Source organism: Benincasa hispida, chromosome 8 (assembly GCF_009727055.1).
Source record: "Benincasa hispida cultivar B227 chromosome 8, ASM972705v1, whole genome shotgun sequence".
Taxonomy (NCBI): Eukaryota; Viridiplantae; Streptophyta; class Magnoliopsida; order Cucurbitales; family Cucurbitaceae; genus Benincasa; species Benincasa hispida.
In genome coordinates, this window is record NC_052356.1 from 41,869,598 (window position 1) to 41,893,281 (window position 23,684).

General features: G+C 36.3%; 3 protein-coding genes across 5 annotated transcripts; 2 read left to right on the forward strand and 1 right to left on the reverse strand.

Annotated features, from left to right (window-relative positions):
* Positions 1-1,414: 1,414 nt before the first annotated feature.
* On the forward strand, positions 1,415-10,311 carry LOC120083122. 2 transcript variants are annotated; one of them, XR_005483372.1, is made up of 14 exons: positions 1,415-2,899; positions 3,020-3,194; positions 3,535-3,647; positions 3,787-3,885; positions 4,352-4,421; positions 4,913-4,968; positions 6,228-6,278; positions 7,145-7,249; positions 7,459-7,503; positions 7,613-7,718; positions 7,963-8,159; positions 8,359-8,445; positions 8,629-8,875; positions 10,176-10,311. XR_005483372.1 is itself a non-coding variant. In XM_039038679.1 (13 exons), exons 1-13 carry the CDS (start codon positions 1,559-1,561, stop codon positions 8,797-8,799), a joined length of 2,616 nt encoding a protein of 871 aa, XP_038894607.1. In that variant the 5' UTR covers positions 1,415-1,558; the 3' UTR covers positions 8,800-9,024. The 2 variants fall into 2 exon arrangements, 1 of the variants encoding a protein (XP_038894607.1); XM_039038679.1 differs by lacking the exon at positions 10,176-10,311 and having other exon boundaries at positions 8,629-9,024.
* On the reverse strand, positions 9,827-14,997 carry LOC120083123 (pectate lyase-like). Of its 2 annotated transcripts, none has more exons than XM_039038682.1 (4): positions 11,851-14,997; positions 11,043-11,694; positions 10,575-10,817; positions 9,827-10,364 (listed from the first exon to the last, which is right to left on the reverse strand). In XM_039038682.1, exons 1-4 carry the CDS (start codon positions 12,054-12,056, stop codon positions 10,146-10,148), a joined length of 1,320 nt encoding a protein of 439 aa, XP_038894610.1. In that variant the 5' UTR covers positions 12,057-14,997; the 3' UTR covers positions 9,827-10,145. The 2 variants fall into 2 exon arrangements, with proteins under 2 accessions (XP_038894610.1, XP_038894609.1); XM_039038681.1 differs by having other exon boundaries at positions 9,830-10,364; positions 14,582-14,995.
* A 4,623-nt stretch (positions 14,998-19,620) lies between these two features.
* Positions 19,621-23,371, forward strand: LOC120082743 (protein QUIRKY). Its single transcript, XM_039038027.1, has one exon. It carries the CDS (start codon positions 19,752-19,754, stop codon positions 22,893-22,895), a length of 3,144 nt encoding a protein of 1,047 aa, XP_038893955.1. The 5' UTR covers positions 19,621-19,751; the 3' UTR covers positions 22,896-23,371.
* Positions 23,372-23,684: the final 313 nt, after the last annotated feature.

The window sequence follows — 23,684 nt, forward strand, 5'->3', positions numbered from 1 at the left end:
GCTCAACAGTTGCAGCTGCCTATTTGTTCGACCAAAATCCAGTTTCAATTTTGAACTCGAATAACTTATTTTCCAGACTATATCTTAGAAAATTTCCTTCTACAAACTTGTTTAAACACCTCTTAAAAAATTTAAGGTCTTAATTCTTCTTGGTTTGGCTGGAAATCTTCAAACTTCACTAATGGCCTAGGTTCACCTGAAAGCCTGGCCTTCTTGAAGTTTTCTTCAGATTCCACCTCAAATTCATAAAAGATTTCTTCCAGTAGCCCTTTTGCTTCAACTACACTCAATACTCAAATAAATGGCTCTGAAATCACCTCAGTGGCACGAATAAACAACTCAAACCGAGCTCTTCAATTGAGGCTTCCCCCTTTTGATACTAGGCACAACATGCCTTCAAACATCTTTAGGCTGCCAAATCACCCGCTAAGTGGGATTAATTCATTAAATTCCAACAGTAGGTCCAATATAACTGGTGACTGAGCTGCTAACCATCGTTTAATCAACGCACAGCCTCACCTTTGCTTTGGCACAATCAACGCATAACCTTTGGCTTACGCATGGCATCAACGCATCTATCCCAACGCTTGGTCTAGTGCCAACGCCTGCTCCCCTTTGCTGTAGCCTTTACTTAAATCAACGCATGGCTCAAACTTCATCGCATAGCTTCCTTGCCAACGCCATTGCATAGCCATCAACCATCGCCTTGCCTAAAGGCCATCGCATAGGCTCACCTACCCACGCCGGGCATCAGGCCAACGCACGCACGCCCATCCTCGACACAATCTCAGCTGGGCAGCGCTCTACGTGGCGCATCCTACACCCTCGGCCATTAACCCACACGTGCAACCCCCAACGCCTTAGGCCTTCAAGCTTTAGCGAGTGCATTCTTGCGCATTTAACCTTTCATGGTTTTTTATTAACGCATGGCTTCAAGGCACCTCATGTGCCCTACACTTAGCCATTTTCTTCCGTGCAACATTTCCATCAAGCGCTCAACTAACCTCTTAGGAGTATGGTTGCTGCATACTTCAACCACGTATGGCTATTTTGGACTTCCACACTTAGTTAAAAATTTTCTTCTTTTCTTCTTCAAGCTTTTCCCTACAAAGATATTAATAACTTATTCTTAATCTTGATTGACATGTTAATTAACTTACCTAAGTAGGAAAAATAGGGTTCAAGGTTTACACTACATTATTTTTAAAAACTATGACGAATAATATTATTCGAACCTAAATTTTGGATCGAAAAATTAAATTTCATGACGTAATTTTACGCATTTTGAAATTAGATGAAATTGAGTGATTAACCAAGAAGGACCAAAAATTATCTTTAAAAAAATTAAAACCGATTTAATTTTTCATCCATTGAGGGGTTTGTGATGATTATTATATATATAATCTCCCTTTTATTTTCCTAAAATTTTCTCGTCTGGTCTCAGCCTTCTTCATCCTCTTCACTGAGTCAGAACCAAAGAACAATGAGATTGTAAAACCCTAATTCTTCACTGAGGTCATCTCGTTTTGGTTTCTTCTTTTCAAAATTGAGTTTGAGAATGGATCAACATCTTCATCATCCGCAACAATGGCATCCCAGGCCAATCCAACCCACTGTCTGTCCAATTTGCGCAATGTCTCACTTCCCCTTTTGCCCTCCCCATCCATCCTTCAACCAAAACCCTAGATATTCCTTTGGACCCGATCCTTCTTTTCAAACCCCCGGTTTCGACTCTCATCGTTCATCCATGGGGATGCCGCCTCCGTATATGGGGAATCCTGACGATGGTTTCGCAGATCAGAGGCCGTGGATGAGAAATTCTGCCAATTCATACGGGCATGTCCCGTTCCACTCTCACAGAGAAGGGGTTTTCCCGCCTCCATATGATTATGGCGGGAATGAGTTTGTAATCGACGCTGAAAGAAGCTACAAGAGGCCGAGGGTTGATGATGTAGGTTCGGATGGTGTTGTTCATGAGCTTAATCATAATCAGAAGAGCGGCAGGAGTTCATTTGAGGATGAACGAAGGTTGAAGTTGATTCGGGATCATGGAGTTGTATCGAGTGGATCGCCTGGAGGTGGTTCTAATTCCTTGCCGAGAATGAATTTGGGTTCTAATACCGAAGCTAACAGACGAACTCCTGAAAATTCAGTGGGATCTGGGGACTCAGAAGATGTCAGGAGCACGAGAATCTTGGAAAGTAGTCACTTCCAAGATCCGGGTAATGCCATTAATGATGGAAGGACTCGACACTTTCACGAGAATGGTAGAATTGACGCGCGGCGGCCTTCCCAAAATGAAGAATTTTCACATGCTCGATATGATCAGGTTGGAGGCCATTGGCATATGCCGCACTCTGTTCCTCCTGAAGCCACCGAAGACAACTATCTTACTCATAGAAACGAATGGCATTATTCTGATGACCGGCAAGCATTTTCCTGGATGGATGATAGAAATAACAGCAAAATGAACATTCTTGATCGTGATTATCAGCCACCCCCTCGCTCTGAGATGAATTCCATCCATATGAGACCATTTTCATCGCATGGAAATGCTCATCACGGTACTAGAAATATGAATTTTGGTGCTGGATACGCTCCACGGCTTTCTGGCGGTGGCAGGTTCTTGGAAAATGGAAGCTCAACTGAAGATTCTCGCTTCTTTGGTGAGCAACCCCCACTTCCTGCTTCTCCACCACCGCCTATGCCTTGGGAAGCACACTTGCACGCTTCTGCAGAGTCTATGGCTTATTCTTCTCAAGCAAAACCTTCATCCCTGTTTCCTGTTCCAGTTAATACCTCAACTATAACGTCATCAGCATATTCTTCAGCTCCTGAACACCGTTCCTTTCACCACCATAAACCAATGTCTCATGTTTCTTCTAGCCCTATGATGGAGGTTCGAAGAAATTGATATGTATTTTTATCCTGGGTTGCCTTTTTTTTTTTTTTTTTGGTGCATTTGTAATTTTTATGGGGATAGTGTATGAAACTCTTGTTTCGGTTTATTTATTTGTAGGATTCTCTGGCATTGCACCCATATTCTAAGAAGTTTGCTGCAGACGGCAAACCTTTTGGATTGAATCAAGTGCCTCCGCAAAAACCCACAGTTATTGATGCTTCACATTTATTCAAGCTACCTCATCGGTCTATTCGTCCAGATCATATCGTGGTTATCCTTCGAGGGCTTCCAGGTATCATTTTGTTGTTTGCACCTGACTACTTAGAATTGAACAGAAAGCCAGGCATCTTACTGAAGTTGTGAAGAATAGAAAAATGGTCGTTGTATTTCTCTTCATGCTCCACATCCTACTCTCATTGCTTCAAATTATTATTGGCTTCTGTTGTTTTATGAATACTCAAATAGTTCGTTAAAAATATTTTCGTTGGAAGAACTTGATTGTGACAAGATGACTTGTCTAAATTGAATTGCGCATTTCATGGGTCATCTTATCTTTTGCTGATAATAATAAGAAAATGTCTCTTTGAACGTGGGAATAAAAAATGGACCCTAAGAATTACTGTTCTTTTCAGGTAGTGGAAAAAGCTATTTGGCAAAGATGTTGCGTGATGTTGAAGTTGAAAATGGTGGTGATGCTCCTCGTATACATTCTATGGACGATTACTTCATGACAGAAGTGGAAAAGGTACGCTTGATTTATATCCTCTTTTACTTTGTTTACAATGGTTATTATAATGTTTGGTTTTAGACTTTTAGTTCTTTTAATTGATAATTGATTTAGGTTATTATTTAACTTTATATGCAACACCTTCTTTTTCTGACAGGTCGAGGAAGGTGACGCCAAATCATCAAATTCAATTAAAGGCAAGAAGCCAATCATGAAGAAGGTCATGGAATATTGTTACGAACCTGAAATGGAGGAGGTATTTGTAACAGATGATATAAGGAGTGCCATTTTATACATATGCTCCTGCATGTTTTATACCAACACACACACATAATTAATTTTGCTAGCCAATTATCTGTTGTATTTTGCTGAAGACCGAATATTCCTTGTATTTCGTGGATCCTAATCAGCATAGTGTTTTGGGTGGCTTGGTAGTTCCATTGGATTGCGGTCGCTTTGAAGATTAGGAGCAAATATAATTTCATTATCCATTTTGGCGTGGCATGTTAGCTAACAGCACCAATGTCAATGGTTAATGCAGTAATGAATTTAACCTTCGACATTGGTATATAAAGCTTTATTATACCTGTGTCCCATAAGATATTAAATGTATTATCTGTTGTATTCACTTGGTATAGAATGGATTCTAAGAGCTGCCGGAGCATTTTAGTTTTCCAAACATCTTTCTGAGACATTATCTGATGGTGTTATATTTTTGTTAGGCTTATCGGTCAAGCATGTTGAAAGCATTCAGGAAGACCCTTGAGGAGGGGATATTCACCTTTGTAATTGGTATGAACTCTGCTCCTACAAGAATATCAGAATGATTGTATGAGGTCCTACATTTTCCCTATCATTCTAATTATTTGAACTATTTTTAATCACATTTCCAATGTTGAGGTCTTTCAAAGTGAAGCCAGTGGCCCCTATATTGTGAACTTTGTACTTAATGTGGTGACTTGACCTTCCTTTTTTGTGAATTTTTGTTTCAAAATTGTTGGTCCATAGTTTAGCATTCAGCTTATCATTCCCCATGCCAATGGTAGCATAAAAAGAGGTGGCATGGTTGGTGATAGTAGTCTATACCTTAGGTATAAAAAGGTTAAAAAACGTTAACAATTCTCATAGTCTTGGTTTAGACATGCATTAGTTAAGTGATCTAAGTTTGATTTTAGATTAAGTGGTGATGCAGTGCCAATGCCACTGCATTTCTTTGCACTAACTACAATGCAGTTTGTTCGGCAATTGATCCTTTTGTTGGTGGTATGTGTGCCTCGTCTTAGTGGATGACCGCAATCTGCGGGTAGCTGATTTTGCTCAGTTTTGGGCAATTGCAAAGGTATATTCTCAATTCTCTCTTTCTTACAACCCTAGCCGTCGTGTACTGAAGTGGCGACTTAAATGTGGGTGGCAACATCATGTATTTAAGTTTTGAGTTATCCAATGGGATTGTGCATAGTGACGTTAGTAAGTAGTTTGGAATAGGTAGAGAATGGGTTGACAACATAAAAAAAAAGACTCAGATTTCTTCAGAACCGATGTTGGTATAGGCTATGCTTTATTTCATCTACATTTGAGTATTGGTCACAATATTTTTCATGCTTTGGAGGCTGCCTTAAAGGTGCAGGGTGTTTTCCCCGCCCCGCCCCCCCTCTTTCCTTCCTTTTCTCTGTCTTTCTTTCCTCCTTTTCTTTCTTTCTTTCTTTCTTTCTTTTTTTTTTTTTTTTTTTTTTTTTTTTTTTTTTTGGCATAGGATTCATGCACCAACCAATTCTTATGTGGCTTTTGCTTTGGACCCAACCCAAGGGCTTATGGCCTGGAAACATTCATTTTGAATTTTAAATGGCCATATGGTTTACATTTTATGTGCTGTTGGCGAATATCAGTGTTATTTTGGATGCCCGCATTTGATTTCACGCATCTTGTTGGTGTACTTTTATTGTTCCTTTTGCGATAAGATTGTGATTTAGTATTTTATTTTACTGTGTTTTACACGCGCACACACACACGCACACACATTTCTTTTTCTACAAGTTCTCTTACATAACTTTTTTCAATACTTGGGATGCTTGTGGTTCTTGGTCTGCAGTATTAATAGTACTTTCACTGCTTCCTGTTAAACATAAATCTTGTCAATTGTGTAATACTCAAATGCTAGAGCGCTACCTTTTATTTTTCTAGCAAGTCTTTGCTTTTGGAAATTGTTTTGGTAGTTTCCAAATAGTGTCATGTTAGTCTGCTTAAAAAGGTCACAGGAGACTGAAGGAAGTTCATAATAACCTCTCTACGTGACTTTGCTGCTTCCTACAAGGAGATTTGGCTATTTTCTGATAATAATACTGAATTATGTTTATTTTTATTTACACTAAGGAAAACTGACCAGCTTAATTATGATGATCGGCAATAATTAACATGGCCTAACATGTGCAATGTCTGACGTTCAATGAACATAGTTTTTATAGAACGGATGTTTTAGTTATTACATAACCTGTCATGGAACTTGAAAGTTTAGTTATAGTAAATGGCCGAGAGTGGTAATGTAAGGTTTTGCTGTCTGCTTTTTGTTTTCTTATTTTTTCTTTATTTATCTCTTGCTAGAGTTCGGGCTATGAAGTTTACATTTTGGAAGCTACGTATAAGGACCCTACAGTAAGTCTTTTTCTTCTCCTATCTGTTGTTATTCACTAGTGTTTGTCATTGACTTAAAGAAAGTAAAAGCATTAGACCACGGTCTGACAGAAATGTGATGATCTACCGAAACCAAATACCCTTTCGTTGGCTACAATGAATTTTCCATAATTGTATATCCTTTCCAGTTTCTGTCTGCATTACGTGCAGTTATGCTCCAACTGGTGCCTTTGTTTAATAATTGACAAGGAAGATCAAGTCCTCGATAACATTTTCATTTCTTGTTTTTTTTATCCTCTTTTTTAAATGAAGACAGAACTGTCTCTGGTTAACTGTTTCATTGTTTCTTCTTTCTTTCTAATTGGGAAAAAGCAAAACAGAAACTTGTTTCGTAACATTTTTTTCTTCTCTGAAATTTTAAATGAAAAGGCTTTACATAAAAATAAGTTTTTGAAATTAAACATCGAAAAATTTAATGTGAGATTTATTTTTAGTCATTTATTATGCAATTTAGAAGTAACAGAAAATGATAAAATAATACTTTTATTTATGTTTTAGAAAAATCTAGAAACACAAATAAGAAACTTGATTTTGTTGTTTCAAGAACTTTTACGTAATTTTGAGAACTTTTCTGAAAAATGAGAAACATTAAACAGGAATAGAGGAATTGTTACCAAACATGTTTTTGAGAAACTGGAAATAGGAAACCAGAATTTTATGAAATGGGCCCTCAATGTCCAATTTATTTAATTGCTAGTTCCAAGCCTGGTAAAAAATTAAAATTATTTTTGATGACTCTATGTGTTCTGTCTACTAGAATTGAGGCCTTATCAATTGAAAACCCGGGAAAAGCTTCCTTAAGATGTTTTCTTTTATGGGGCATTTAGGGCTGCGCAGCAAGGAATGTGCATGGATTTAACCTCGATGATATACAAAAGATGGCTAGACAATGGGAAGAAGCTCCGCCTTTGTACTTACAATTGGACATCAAGGTTTGTTAAAATGCCTGAGGTTGATCTGTTTTGAACTTACTTTGTTTTTTAGTTGGCATGAATAAGAAAACGTAAAAAATCGCTCAAATTTCTTTCTGATGAGAACCTAAACTTTTAGGAAGGAATGAAAATTACCAGTTTATAGAGGTGGTAAAAGGAGACTTTTTACCTGCAATTCAAGTTTTTCTTTTTGTTGTAATCACTTGCAGTCCTTATGTCATGGAGATGACCTTAAAGAAAGTGGAATTCAGGAGGTAATATCTTTTTTTTTTTTCCTTTTTTTTTCCTTTTTCTGGTAGTGAAGTTTTGAAATAATCTTATATATGTTTAGTGTGATTTGTGTATGTCATGTCTGTCTGCCAGGTTGACATGGATATGGAAGACGAAGACGATGATAGTTTGCCTAGTTTTCAAGAAACGAAGTCTGAGAAGACAGTGTTACCTCCTATAAGAGATGATGCTTCTGAAGGTATAGTAAAATGAATGAGAAACATCATAATATATGCATTTTTCAGGAGTTCATTTAGTATGTTAAAAAGTTTTTTCAGTTAGTGGTAAGCTAACAACACATCATTACAAGTTTGACTCACAAGTAGCGTCTTCTGACTCTTATAAAAATAAAAAGAAAAAGTAGTATCTTCTGTCATCTCATTTAGTTTTCATCGGCTCTTCACTATTCAGATTTTGGTTTCTCACATCTTATTGTTCTGCAGATGATGAGAAGAGATGGGATGCAGAACCTGACCATCTGAGAGAGGAAGTAAAAGAGTTAGGTAGGAGTAAATGGTCAAATGATTTAGATGATGATGATACAGAAAGAATTGATGGCCGGAATGGTCATGCAAATGCTCTTTCTGGTCTGATTCAAGCATACGCCAAAGAAGGAAAGTCAGTGCGCTGGATGGACCAGGTTTGCATTGAGTTTATTTTCTCCTTACTATTGAGTATCTGGAATTTTCTTTAATGCAAAGCGTGCTGAATGTGTGAAGTCCGTGTCATAATTGCTCTAGTCACCACAATGTTCAATGTCTTTCTGTTTGTATCTTAATGTCTTCATGTACACAAGTTCTTGGTTTTTTCCTTTAGAGTTACGCTCTCCTTTTTTCCAGGTTGGTAATACTGGATTCTCAATCGGTGCCACAAAAAAGGCAAACAGATTATCTCTAGTAATTGGTCCTGGTGCTGGATATAACCTGGTTAGTCATCGATTGCATTTCGATGAAAACATTTGTGAAACTAAAATCTTGTGTAGTGGAATGGAACTCTGTAAGATAACTTAGATGGATTGATTGCCTATCGCAACTTTACCATAAAGCAAGTAGTTTCAAGTATCAGCTATCTTGTGAAGGTGTTCATTCTCGTTTGGTATAAATTTGCAGGAATCCAACCCATTAGCAGAAGAAGAATACCGTGGCTCAACCCAAAACAGCAACGAGACAAAGAAACACAGCAGATTTGAGGAGCGATTGCGCGCAGAAAGCTTATCATTCAAAGTTGTTTTCGATAAAAGGCGACAAAGGATAGGAGGACTTGATTGGGAAGAGGACTAGGGATTGGTCAACATTTGCATAAGGCATACATTTTTTTGACATTTTTCTGAGGGGGGGATGTTTTCTATTCAGAAAGGTAACTTTTTTCTGCTCCCATTCTATCATTCGTTGGTGACCATTTTACTGGTCTCTGAGTTGTACAACGAATAATAATATGCATTTTTGTAAGGAAGTTCTTGATTGTAAATTGAATTCGCCAAATGAATTTTAGTTGGTTTGTTTGAATTTTGTTCTGATTGATAAAATTTGATATTCAGAAAAGACTGTCCGAGTCAAACTGATTCAAGCTAAAATGAAACCAAACTTTAATGGTATTTTTCCAGTTTCAAATCATAGAGTAATCAAATGGTTCAATTTGCACCATCGCTACTATATTTTCATGATCTCATCTTATGAGCCTTTTGTAGATTTTTAAGATGAGAGGTAAATATATTATTTCAGTCCTCAACATCAAGAAATCATTAGATTACTTTGTGTAACAAGTGGGCAAAGTATCATCTCTATGACAATCTTTGTTATTATTATTTTGATTGACTACCAATTAAAAGCTTTGAGAACTAGGTTGTTTTGATCGGTTTCAAAATTGCGCGATCTTACCCACGATTTGGTTCATAAGAGTTTGTTATATAATGGAGATGTTGATGTGATAATTTTTAAATAAGAATAATAAAGGTTAAAAAAAAATTGTATGTCCCTCTCTCTCTAACCTTCCTGTCCTCCTCCCTCCTTCAACCCCTCCGGTGAAACTTACTGTCAGCACTCATTTCCCGACATCGAAAAATCTATTATTTACTAAATCCTAACATGAGCACATTCCAACTAGCATGTAAATAATCTATTATTTACTAAATCCTAACATGAGCACATTCCAACTAGCATGAATTTACATGAGCACATTCCAACTAGCATGAATTTATATGATTAATCTTGAGGTAAAAAATTAAGACTTAATTCAGTTATCAAATTGAGTGATTTCTGAAACTTATATGTAATTGATGTAGTCCCATATTTGATCGTGACATCTTTGACCATCTATTTCATTTACCATTGGTTCCATATATATACATAATATTTCAATTGCATGTTGCTGAATTAACTTCACCAAAATAATGGAAGGAAAATAGATAAGGAAAAGAGACAACTTTCAAAAGATGGATAACCAATATTATTTCAATACATTATATCACACAAGTGATTCACAAAACTTCATAACGGCAAAAGCTGTCATAGTTCTGTAGATCTTCTATCTAAATCTTTACTACTATAAACCTCTGGTGCTTACAGGGTTCGGTTGAACTTTGAGTAGTTTATAGACATACCATGACATGGCCAAGTAAACAATTTCACTAACAGGGCTGGTTTTTTATGCATTTCAGAGGGCCAGCGAATCGTGTTAGCCTGGTGACAAAGGTCCCGGGTTTTGAATGGATAACATCTTTCTTGGAGTATCTTCTGATGGGGTTACCAGATTGGATGAAAAAAGCTCCATTCAACATCAGATCTCCCTCTGACCTCCAGTTCCAAGATCTCCATTCACTTTCCGATGCATACGCCCTTTTCGTCACCTAGATCAACCAACAATAACAATTGCTCAATACATTGCTAATCATTTGGACATATGTAAATAGGGAGATATTGTTTCTTTGTGTTTTGTAAATGATCCTGAGGTTGGTTTCATTGGTTAAGACTCAGGAAGCACAATAAAGAGCAAGCTCTTTAGGAATGGATCTAGCTTGTGATTATAAGTGATATTTGTCTAATCGTCTTCTTCATACCTCTTTGGAATTTGGGTTTGGTGGGGCAATGAATCGGTTTCCCTGGCTGATAATGGTGGGGTTGTGGCTGCCGCCGATGGCATACATAAGCCAGTGAGTGTAGTCATTATTGACTACATGGATGAACCCCCATCGGCATCTCGGCATCCTTTGCACCAACCCTTTACCAAAGTGATTAAATGCAAGAGTTACCTGCATTATCTGATCATTTGAGTAGCTATCACTCGCACCCAATAAAATCACCTTCATCCACAAAAGAAATTTAATGGTGATTTATTAGTTATCACCATTGATATAGAAGAAATTCAATATGTTGTCAACCTGAACATAACTCAATTGGTTAAAACATACGTCATCGACCAAGAAGTTAGATGTTCAAATCTCTTGAACTTCACTCGTTAAATTTTAACTAAAAATGAAATAAATCGATGGCTATGTTATCTTTCTTTTATGGTTTGAGGAGCTTACATCATTATGGCGGGTGAAGTGACAGTTGGAAATGGTAATGCCAGTAGATGCCATGACTGCATCTATTAGTCCATCTTGACAATTAGACATTGAAACATGGTCTATCCAAACCTTTGAGGCTCCGAACATCGAGATTCCGTCGCCATCGCTCGGTGTTCGGAATCCATAGTGGTTCACCGAGTCTCTTATAATGCCTCCATTGCCAGCCTTGATATCATGAATGTGAAGATTATGGATGATTATATTCTTCACAAATTGTAGAGTAAGTTGACCACCATTAGCGATGTGCACATTGGCACCGCGACCGTCTAATGTCTTGTTATCAGTCATTATAAGCTCCTCACTTAGCCTAATCACCATGTCATGTGCAAATATAATCCAAAGTGGTCTATCCTGTATCACGCCATAGCGTAGGGTTCCTGGTTTAGGATTCAGCAAGTCGTTATCACTTGAATCTCGAACCACGTAAATCCTTCCATTTTTGCCTCCAGTTGTTCCACGACCAAAGCCAAGTGCACAATCAGCTAGCTTCTTGCGGTTTTTAGCCCAGTGTTTATCGCATCTCCAGCAACGGTCAATCGGATTCGTCGCTAAACATGGACCATTGTACTTCCTCAAATGTCTCCTTGTGTTATTTGCACCATCTAAGGATCTGTCCCACAATAAAAAAAACCACAATTATATATATACAACATAGTCATATTGTCTTCTTTAATTAACTACATGAAGTTTTATGCTTATTAATATTCAACTCAACTCAACAGAAAATTAATTTCTTGATTTGCTAATGAGGAATGGGGTCAATTACTTATGAACTTGCTTGTTGAAATTACTAGTGACTTCTTCTGGATGGGGTTGGTAGGCCTCAAAGGAAGCCTTCTTGGCTTCTTCAGCTCTTTTCTGCCATACCTCATCAAAATCTGCAATATTAGCCTTCAGGGTTGGAAATATCATCACAAAACCAAATATCATTAGCAGTTTAATCCCAACAATGGTGGTTTCTGTTTCTCTCATCTTCTATTTCTGCTGTTTTTAATCTTTTTGAGGTACTTTTCTTTGTAAACTTGTGTTAATTCTCAACAATCCATTTGAATTTGGAATGGTTATCTAACAATGATAAATTCAGAGCTTCATTAAATAAGTAAATGAGAAATGGAGAGGAATTAAAGGGGAACCATCCCCTTCAACGGTCAACTTCTTATTTGCTTTCTTTATCCACTTTCAAGGAATTGTGGTCTTGGGACTTTCCATTTACTTGCCAAATATGTGAATTGTAAGATCTTGGGTTCTTTGAAATTACAATTAAATTAAGAAATAACTACTTTTTCATAAGAAACCGAAAAAGAATTTACAGGAATTAAAAAAGAAACAGCATGTTCAACCCCTCGAAAAATTCTATGATTCCTTTCAAACTAAATCTATATAACAACCAAAAGATAAACCTACTAAAGGATTTTCACCTTCCCCCCAAAGGGAAAGTTCTCAACAAAATTTCCTCAATCATAGCCAGCAATTCTACTCCACGCGAAAGAGAGTTCGAAAACATCCAAGAATCTCGACCAAATCGAATAAGCTAAGTGACAGCTCCACAAAAAGAAATGAATTTTATTTCCCAAAACTAAGGAATTGGATGCATAATGGCATACCATATCTTCTTTCCATTTTTTCCCTTCATTTTCTCCTAAATTTTGGATCTTCTAGCTCCAAAAGCAATTAAGGGTCAGTATTTCTAACAAGAATATTGAAAACTATATTAAGTAAACAATGTTTCCAAGATAATAAAATCAAATTTAAGTATTTACAAGTATATCCTTCATTCTAAACAAGATTAACAGAGATTTCAATTCAGAGAAGACTACTTATGGTCCAACAGTAGCCTAGACTTCCAAATTCCATATTTTGAAGATATCACCGGAAAATTAATTGTCCCCTACATTATTCTTTCTGGAGCCAAGAAAGAGCATAGTTTTTCTGTTGGACAGAATTTTGTTTAAAGGCTATTAAACAGCAATTGGATACAAGTAAAAAAGCAAAGGAATAAAATAAAGCAGAGATAGCCTTCTCAGCTTGTCTCAAACACTGGAAATAAAATCAATATGAATTTGCAGGGTTATTTTTCAGATAATGGCATAAATCTACCTTTTTCCTTCAAAAGGGGGAATTTTTTTTTATTCTAAAAAGAAAATTTAGAATGAATTATGATAAAAGGTACTAAAGTATAAACCAAACCAGAATATGAGAACGTCATACAAGTAAAATGTGATCACAAATGAAAATTTCTTGATGGGGTTTCTATTTAGGATTAAGGGAAAATGAATGGGTTTACTTTTCATAATCTAATAAAAAAGAATCTTAATTAATTTAATAAAGAAAGACAAAAATTCTTTGCGTGAAACAAGTGAAAATCTTATTCAAATAAGTCTATCTGTCCAATGAAAGCAGTCTCAAAATGATGGGTGAATTAACCTTATCTTCTTGAAGAACATAACATAAAACATAGTCAAAACAAACATCACCAGAAATTTCTCCTCAGGGTGATGCAGAACAAGAGAAAGAAATGGATCATATTATTGAAGACAAATACATATTTATGTTAAATCACTTTATCAACTCTAAACTTATTATATCAACCTTTCAACTCTCTTCCTCATTTATGGACTTGAAAATTTATAGAAAGCCCAACAAGTGAAAAATCAATACTAATTCGGACGATAAATGACATTACGGGAATTCATAATTTGAACCCAAAACTTCCCTCTCTAATAAACAATCAAAACTAAAACAGGGTAACGGTAATTTACGAGATTTTTGTACGGATGACCCGATCCCAACGGCATTCATGCGGAATGATCCAATCCTCAAAAACTAATGAAAACTAACCTTCTACGTACATCACTCCACCGCTTGGAATGCAATATCGTATAAGGGACGTCTTATCCATTGTGAAATGGTCGGAGCTCTCATGCTCTTTTCATTTTTAATCATCCGTTGGTCAACTGTTGAATATATATATATAGCCATTGACTTAAAAAAATCTTGATTGAAATGAATTTTGTGTTACGGCTTCGATTATTTTGCAATGGGAGAGATGTCCCTCTAACGCGATAGTGCTCTGTAATGTCAACCGAAGGTTAGCTTTCATTCGTTTTTTAGGATTTGGATTATTCTACAATAATGCCTCTAGAAATGGATCATCCATACAAAAACCTCATTTCATTATATCAACACTTTAACCACACGGTTTGATGTACTTGATCACAACCCATTTTAGAGTTTGTCCAAACTATATGGAATCCAAGTTTCTTTTTCAGTGGGATAGACATAAACACTATAGATATGGATTAGAGCCCCAAAGGTAAGCAACTGTCTGGAGGGGTGATATTAGTCAGAGAATGGAGAAAGTTGAAGAGAAACACATCCTTTTTCACACCCATTATCATATATTTAAGCATTGAAAATTTGAAATGATGTCACGGAGAGGGAAAAAAAAAATATGCCAAAGGACAGAAGAAGAAGCATCGGTGAGAAAAGAAAATTACTTTTTATGAGATGAGGGGATCAGATTCTCTAGCAACAAAGTCCACCCATTCAGAAAGTGCAGAATAAGACATTGGGATTGAGAAGCTTCTTCCACAAGGGCAAAAACAGGCCCTTGGCCATAGTTCACAGTAACTAAGCGATTGCAGCGAGAAATTGGTACCGTGAAGACCCTCTTTTTCATCCATTGTAAAGCTCCTGCTGAATATTGGGATCTCCATTGAAGATCTGTGAAGAAGTAGGTAGAGGAGGAGAAAGAAAGAAATGATGAGTCAGTGATGAGTAGAGTAATGGAAGTGATTTTGGGGGAAAGGGGAGAGCTTGTTGTTTTCGTTTGGAATGAACTTTTGTGGGTTGCTTTTTTTGGGGAAAGGGGGAGGGGGAATCTCACGTGCCATCGTGAAGGAGCATCTAGTAGGTGCATTACAAGCATAAATTGTTCGAAATTGTGTTGTGCTATGATATATTGATATGTAGTTTTAAACAGTTGAATGTATGAGAGCAAAAAAACTAAATGGTTTTACTCAAAAGATCATTTAAATGAGAGTTAGGCAGAAACTGATGATAGTTTTAGAATGAATCTAAGAGATCGTTTGGAATATAAAATCGGTGAGATAGGATAATGAGTCTCCAAAAATTGAGATGATATACGATATGGGGATATATCATCTCATGCTGGCCTCAAGAGGAGACAAGTCACAATGTGGGTAGTATATTTGAATCATCTTTTGTAAACTCCATCCTTTGCAAATTTAACAATTTAGTTTCTAAACTTCAATATTCAACAATTTAAGTTATGTTTGATAATCACTTATTTCTAATTTTTATTTTTAAATATTAATTTTTTTTTTTCAATTTCTTACGATAATTTTTATCTTTTCTTAGGTAAAATAATATAATTGATTTCTTAGCTAAAATTTCTTTAAAAAAACAAAATATTAAAAGGGTTGTCTTCAAATATAGCAAGATGAGTCAACTTATTTAATAGATGTGGTAGATGATAGTAGTATATCACTATCTATTATTATCTATCGACATTTTGCTAGATTTGAAAATATTTCTACAAGTTTGTCATTTAAAACAATTACACATTTTAAAAACTATTTTTCTTTTAATTTTCAAATTTTAACTTAGTTTTTTAAAATATTGATAGAAAGTAGGTAATAAGATAAGAAATTTAAAGGTAAAATGGCAATTATAAGCTTAATTGGAACTAAAAATCAAGTGATTACCAAAATGAGCCTTAATTTTGTTTTTTAAAATGAAAAGTTTCATCAAAATTAAGTGTCACTTTGCAATATAATTCATTTACCTTCTACATATTAAAAATATAATTAGATTTTAAAAATAATTCTCCCAATAGAAACTAAATTATTACAAATAATTGATAAGTAACTTAAAAATAAAATTTTGAAAATAGTGGATTTAACAAAAATAGGTTCCAATTTGTGTCTGGTAGTCGTCTAGAAATTTGATCTCAATTTAAATAATTTTCCAAAATATTAAGTTCTATTTACAAAATTAGTTGTAAATATCTACTAAATATTAAGTATAAGAGTTTTTGTATGGATGACTCATACACAGCTTTTATGATTGATGACCTACTCTCACAAATATAGAAATTCTAACCTTTTATTTACCTCATAGAGCATTATTGCATTTTATAACGTATTGCGTTAAAGATAACCAAATCTATTGCAATCTTAATACGATATCATTTATATCATGGTAAAATCTTTATATTTTGTTATCCCCATTTTTTTCACAGTTTATTGCACTATGAGAAAAATGAAGATTGCGATGCAGACGATCATCACATTATGACTACGCATGGTCATCCCTGATGCAATACGTTATAAAATATGTAACTTTGTTGTGTCTTTTGACACATGCTTTTTGTAAAGCGAGATATGGTTTGCGCAAATTAAAAATTACTCCCACTTTTCTCATAGTTTATTGTGAAAAAAAAAAATTAATGGCAATAGAGAAGACCATCGTGTTAGGGCTATGATAGACTTGATCATCCCTGTCGCGATATAAAATGCGGTAGTGTACTATGACATAAACTGAATGTTATAATTCATACCTTTGTAAATAGTAGATTATTAATCATAAAAGGATTCTAGGAATTGGTCATCCGTATAAAAAACTCAAATTACTACTAATTAATTTATGAACATGCTTTTTTATGATTTTTTTGTTTACAATTATTATTTTACAATATCATATCATATCATTTATAGTATACACATGGTTTAGTTTGACAAAAATGAATTGAAATTAGAACATGAAATATTATATTTATTATTTTAAATCTTTTTTAATAGAAATAATTTAAAATTTTTCAAAAAATTTAAAATATATTTGAAGAAATTCTAAATATATTTGCTAAGCACACATTCACTCAATTCAACAAATCAGAAAACATGTATATATTCAAATTGACTACCATATAAATCTTATATTATTCAATGTCAAAGTTTATAGATTAAATTCTTACAAAATTAGAGTACATAAACCAAATTATTAGAAATTAATGTTTAGATATTAACATCTAGTTTGATAATCAGTCAGTTGAGTTTGTTTTTTTTTTAAAAAAAAAAAAATTATATACAAATGTTTTAAAATCAAAATCAAAATTTGGAAAACTAAAAAGACAATAGATTTTTTTTTTTGGAATTTGACTAATAATTTAAATATTTATGAAAGAAAAATAAAAACCACGGTAAAGAAATTAAAAGAAAACAAACACGATTTTAATAAATCAAATGGTAACCAAACAAAAACTAAAATATGTGTTTTAATTTTCTATCACGGCGAAAAACCAAAGGAAAATGACTCGGTGTAGTCCCAAAAATTTAATTAATAAGCATTTTTTTTGTTAATTTTACTTTTAATTTGTGTAATTTGTTTTCATGTGAACTAGAATAATTGAACTTTTGATTTTAAAGAAAAAAAATACAAGATTTATGTTGGTTGAATTATGCTCTTTTCTACAACATTTAACTAAAAGAATTAAACTTCTAACCTTGAAACGGAATTATACTCGTTATACCTAAAGAAATAAAAATCCGATATATCTAAAATTTGATGGAAATTCTTTTTAAGTCAAGAAGCTCCAATTTTTGGTCTACTTTAAAGTTCAACTTCACACTTTATTTGACAATGTGACCTAATTATTTGATTGCATTGTAGTCCTCTAACATTGTTCATCTACCCAAAGGCAACACCTACCTATGACTTAAAAGTTACTTAAATACCTTATATTATTATTATTATTATTATTATGTAGTTCTATAATAAATAGAAACAGAGAAGTAGACATGTATAAAAATACCTTAATACTTTATTTCTTCCTAACATTATTAAAATTCATAATCATGCTTATGTGACAACAACATTTCCAATTTAATATCATGTGTTGGAAGAAAAATCTCTTGGAATCCTAACTCTCCATACAGTTTCTCTCTCTTTTATTTTTTTATTTTATTTTATTTTATTTACATTTTTTTGGAGTATATATATTTTTATAGTACAAGAATAATATTTTATTTGTTTTGGAATATATGAGAGAGAGAGGAAAAAAAAAAGTGGATTCAAAACCTTCGGAAGAGAGAATGGAATCTAATCTCTCCCCCACTGACACCGCACCCTCCCCACTCTCTCTAACATTCTTATTCTTTTTTTTTTCTTTTTTTTTTTTCCCTTTTAGAGAATCTTCAAAATATTAATAATATTCTTTTAAATAACCCGATTAGTTAAGATATATATTATCGATTAAGAAGTTGAATATTTAAATTTTGAATTTCTTCACAAAAATATCAAAGTAAAACATTCTGATCAAAGTTATGGATGCGAAATAAAATTTAAATTGAAGCACCATTTTTGCGTTCATTTATTTTAGGATTTATATTTTGTTACTTTAATTTCTATATTTTCTATCATTTTTAAAGTCGTTGTACTTATATAAATTTTAAAATAAGTATATATCATTAGTGTATGGTTAACTTCTTCAAGAAATGACTAGTATTTGTCATTTTTTATTCATAAATTTTGTATACTGTATTCACATTGAGCGAACTTTATTAGTTGTAGTAGTATGATGGTGAAAAGTTGAATAAATTTGAAAATTTTAAGATTGATTGAAAGTTTAAAAATTAAATTATATATAGGATAAAATGAAATTAATTTCAAAGTATATAGAGAGAAAAGAAAGAAAAAAATTTAGCCTAAAATTTAGTTAAATTAGTTTGAGTTTAATTTCAAAATTAGAAGTTGCGTCAATTTATTTTTCGTTTAAATCATTTTTAAAAGTTTCAATTCAATTTTCAAACTTTAGTAAGTCTCACTAATTATTTTTATCATTATTGTATCAACTCAGAATCAATTATGAACTAAATATTTAAAGAAACAAGTGAATAAAATATATAGATAAATTTAGATTAAAAATCACTTTTAATCCTTAAGCTTTTATAAAAATGACAATTTAATCTCTGAAACTTAATTTGTAACGATTCAGTCCATGAACTCTCAACTTTGTAATAATATAGTCATTAAATTTTACTATATAAGTTTCGTAACAATTTAGTCCCTATCATAAAAATTATTATTAAGATTTAATGACATTTATTACATAAATAAATCGATAAACTAATTAGAGATTTGAGATTTTTTTTATAAAATATAAAATTTACATTATAAAATATTAAAAATTGACGTCTAATTTTAATAAATTTATTTAGAGATATTGTTTTTACTAAATTTTAGGAACCAATTTTTTTTTTCTTTTTTAACCATAAGTTTAAAACTTCCAACATTTTTGTCAATCATATGATGTGTTAATTAGTTGATATGGAGCCGTATAAATTAAAATAGGTTAAAGTTAAACTATTAAAAAGAAGCACAAAGATGAGATTTGTAATTTAATGTTAAAAGTTAATAAAATTGGAATTAAAGGGATAAAAATAAGAATGAAATATTTGAATATTGAGGGGAAAAAAGTATAGAAAAACGAAATAAATGAAAAAGGTGAAAGCAAAGGGCATAAAATATTCTATACATCACAAACTCTTGTTTAGAGTTTCCCTCTATTTTTCTCCTCCGCTATCAACGCTCTCTCTTCTTTTATTTTGTTTTTCTGATTTATTTTTTGCTTCATACGAAAATGAGACCATGACGACGCCACCACCGCCACAGCCACAGCCACAGTCACAGCCACCGCCACCGCCACCGCCACAGCCACAGCCACAGCCACCGCCATCGCCATCGCCGCCGTCGCCGCGCAAAACCGTTAGAAAGCTTGTTGTCGAAGTTGCCGATGCTCGCAACCTTCTTCCCAAAGATGGCCAAGGAAGCTCTAGTCCTTACGTCGTCGCCGATTTTGATGGCCAGAGGAAGCGTACCGCCACTAAGTTTCGCGAGCTCAATCCCGTCTGGAACGAGCCGCTCGAATTCATCGTCTCCGATCCTGATAATATGGACTACGAGGAGCTCGATATTGAAATTTTCAACGATAAGAGGTACGGCAATGGCAGTGGCCGGAAGAATCACTTCTTGGGGAGGGTGAAGCTGTACGGAAGCCAGTTTGCGAAGAGAGGGGATGAAGGTTTGGTTTACTATCAATTGGAGAAGAAGAGCGTCTTCAGCTGGATTAGAGGCGAAATTGGACTTAGGATCTGTTACTACGATGAGTTAGTCGAAGAAGCTCCGCCGCCGCCTCCGCCGCAGGAGGAGCAACCGCCTCCTCCAACTGTTACTGAGAAGCCTAAAACTCCGGAGGCTGTGGTCGAGGAAGTGAGGACGTTCGAGCTTCCGCCGCAGGGGGAGGTTGGTCGCGACGATTCGAACTCGCCGCCGGTGGTGGTTATCGAGGAGTCGCCGCGGCAGGAGATGCCGGTACATTCTGAGCCACCACCGGGGGAGGTACATGGTCCTCCGCCAGCAGAGGGGCAATTTGCACCGGAAATGAGAAGGATGCAGAGTAACAAAGCAGCAGGATTTGGGGAAGGGATTAGGGTTTTGAGAAGGCCGAATGGCGATTACTCTCCGAGAGTAATCAATAAGAAATTCACGGCCGAGACGGAGAGGATTCATCCATACGATCTTGTGGAACCGATGCAGTATCTCTTCATCCGTATTGTGAAAGCCAGAAACCTCGCTCCTAACGAGCGCCCTTACTTACAGATTCGCACATCAGGCCATTTCGTGAAATCGGATCCAGCTAGTCATCGCCCTGGTGAACCGACTGAATCGCCAGAATGGAACCGTGTCTTTGCCCTCCGCCATAACAGACCTGATATGGCAAATACGACGTTGGAGATTGCCGTATGGGATACGCCATCAGAGCAGTTCCTCGGCGGCGTTTGCTTTGATCTTTCCGATGTACCAGTACGAGATCCACCCGATAGCCCACTGGCTCCTCAGTGGTACCGCCTCGAAGGTGGTGCCGGAGATCAACAACCCTCTAAAATTTCCGGCGACATTCAGCTTTCTGTTTGGATCGGAACTCAAGCTGACGACGCATTTTCGGAAGCTTGGTGCTCGGATGCGCCACACGTGGCTCATACACGCTCGAAGGTTTATCAATCTCCCAAGTTATGGTACTTGAGAGTTTCAGTGATAGAAGCGCAGGACCTTCACATCGCTTCAAATCTGCCTCCATTAACGGCACCAGAGATTCGAGTCAAAGCACAGCTGAGTTTTCAGTCGGCTCGAACCAGGCGAGGTTCCATGAACAACCACAGCGCCTCATTTCACTGGAACGAGGACCTCGTCTTCGTCGCCGGTGAGCCTCTTGAAGATTCCCTAATCTTACTTGTCGAAGACCGAACAAGCAAGGAGGCCGTACTCCTCGGCCATGTCATGATTCCAGTGGACACAGTTGAACAGCGGTTCGATGAGCGGTATGTAGCAGCGAAATGGTTCTCATTAGAAGGCGGCAATGGTGGTGAAACATACAGTGGCAGAATTTATCTCCGCCTCTGTTTGGAGGGCGGATATCACGTGTTAGACGAGGCGGCGCACGTGTGCAGCGATTTCCGGCCGACGGCAAAGCAGCTGTGGAAGCCGGCTGTTGGAATTCTGGAGCTCGGGATTCTCGGAGCACGAGGTTTGCTTCCGATGAAGACGAAGGATCCGGGAAAGGGGTCCACCGACGCTTACTGTGTCGCGAAGTACGGGAAAAAGTGGGTCCGAACCAGAACGATGACGGACAGCTTTGATCCACGTTGGAACGAACAGTACACGTGGCAGGTCTATGACCCTTGCACTGTTCTCACCATCGGCGTCTTCGACAACTGGCGAATGTACTCGGACGCGGCGGAGGACAAGCCCGATTACCACATTGGAAAAGTAAGGATTCGGGTGTCAACTCTCGAGAGCAACAAAATCTATACAAACTCGTACCCTCTGTTGGTGTTGCAGAGAACAGGGTTGAAGAAAATGGGGGAAATCGAGCTGGCCATCCGGTTCGCTTGTCCAGCATTGTTGCCGGATACATGTGCAGTTTACGGCCAACCATTACTTCCAAGAATGCATTATCTCCGTCCTCTTGGGGTGGCTCAACAGGAGGCTTTACGCAGAGCCGCCACGAAGATGGTGGCAACTTGGCTAGGCCGGTCCGAGCCACCATTGGGCTCGGAGGTGGTTCGATACATGTTGGATGCAGATTCACACGCTTGGAGTATGAGAAAAAGCAAGGCGAATTGGTTTAGGATTGTAGCAGTTTTGGCATGGGCGGTTGGATTGGCCAAATGGTTGGATGATATCCGAAGATGGAGGAACCCCATCACCACAATGCTTGTTCATATACTGTATTTAGTGCTCGTTTGGTACCCGGATTTGATTGTCCCAACAGGGTTTCTATATGTGTTCTTAATCGGAGTTTGGTACTATCGGTTCAGGCCGAAGATACCTGCGGGAATGGACACACGGTTGTCGCACGCTGAGGCGGTGGATCCAGACGAACTAGATGAGGAATTCGACACAATTCCGAGCTCAAAGCCACCAGACATAATCCGGGTAAGGTACGATCGGCTAAGGATACTAGCTGCTAGAGTCCAAACAGTGTTGGGGGATCTTGCGACTCAAGGGGAGAGGGTACAAGCGTTGGTTAGCTGGAGGGACCCTCGAGCCACAAAGTTGTTCATTGGAGTATGTTTCGCCATCACATTGATCCTCTATGCCGTGCCACCAAAAATGGTGGCGGTTGCACTTGGGTTCTACTACTTGCGCCACCCCATGTTCCGGGATCCTATGCCGTCAGCAAGTCTGAACTTTTTCCGACGACTTCCGAGCCTATCAGACCGGTTAATGTAGGGTTAGAATAGTAAATGAAGTATTAAAAAGTGTATTTTTTTCCCACCCCTTTTGTGGGGTTTTCCATAATTAGAACCCCAAATTGATGGGGTGATTGAGTTGGTTATTTGGTGGCCAGTAGGGACGAAAAAAGAACAAAAAAAAAAAAAAGGTTCAACTGGTTAAGTTGAAAAAGATGTCCCAAAAATAACATGGTAAAGTGTGAAAAGGGAGCTGAGAAAAAAGTAACAAGCTGTCATCATGTTCTTTTGTTCTTGGAGTTATAATTCGATTGACTAACACTATTTCAGATTTTGAATAAGAGAGAAATGGTGGGAAAAATATAGAGTATTTGATTGGGAAGCAGCTGAGTTTGCTGTAATTGTGTCTTGAAAAGTTAGAACATCACAAATGATATCCTAACATTATCAGATTTTCTTCTACTGTTGGTAGGCTTTGAAAAAGATTCAGAATAATACAGAGCTTTCCTTTTCTTTTCCTTTTGTTTAACTTAATGTTATAAGCCTTTGATTATTTTGTTTATATTTGGTGTTGAAAATGCCTTTAAGAAATCAGGGCCACTAGAAATGAGATTACCAAGTCGTGTGGCTGAATTCTCGGCAACCCACACCAATTTCTAGCCGTTGGGTTGCCATATTTATGGAGGAGAGGTGCAGACCCAATAATTGCACAACATTGTTCATTCAGTTTGCGTTCAATTCTGTCGTGAAAGAGTAACTATTGGTACGGACCTCACTGCAATTTCAGGTTCTCTCTCTCCACTGTTTTAGTAGTTGAATTGGCCCATGT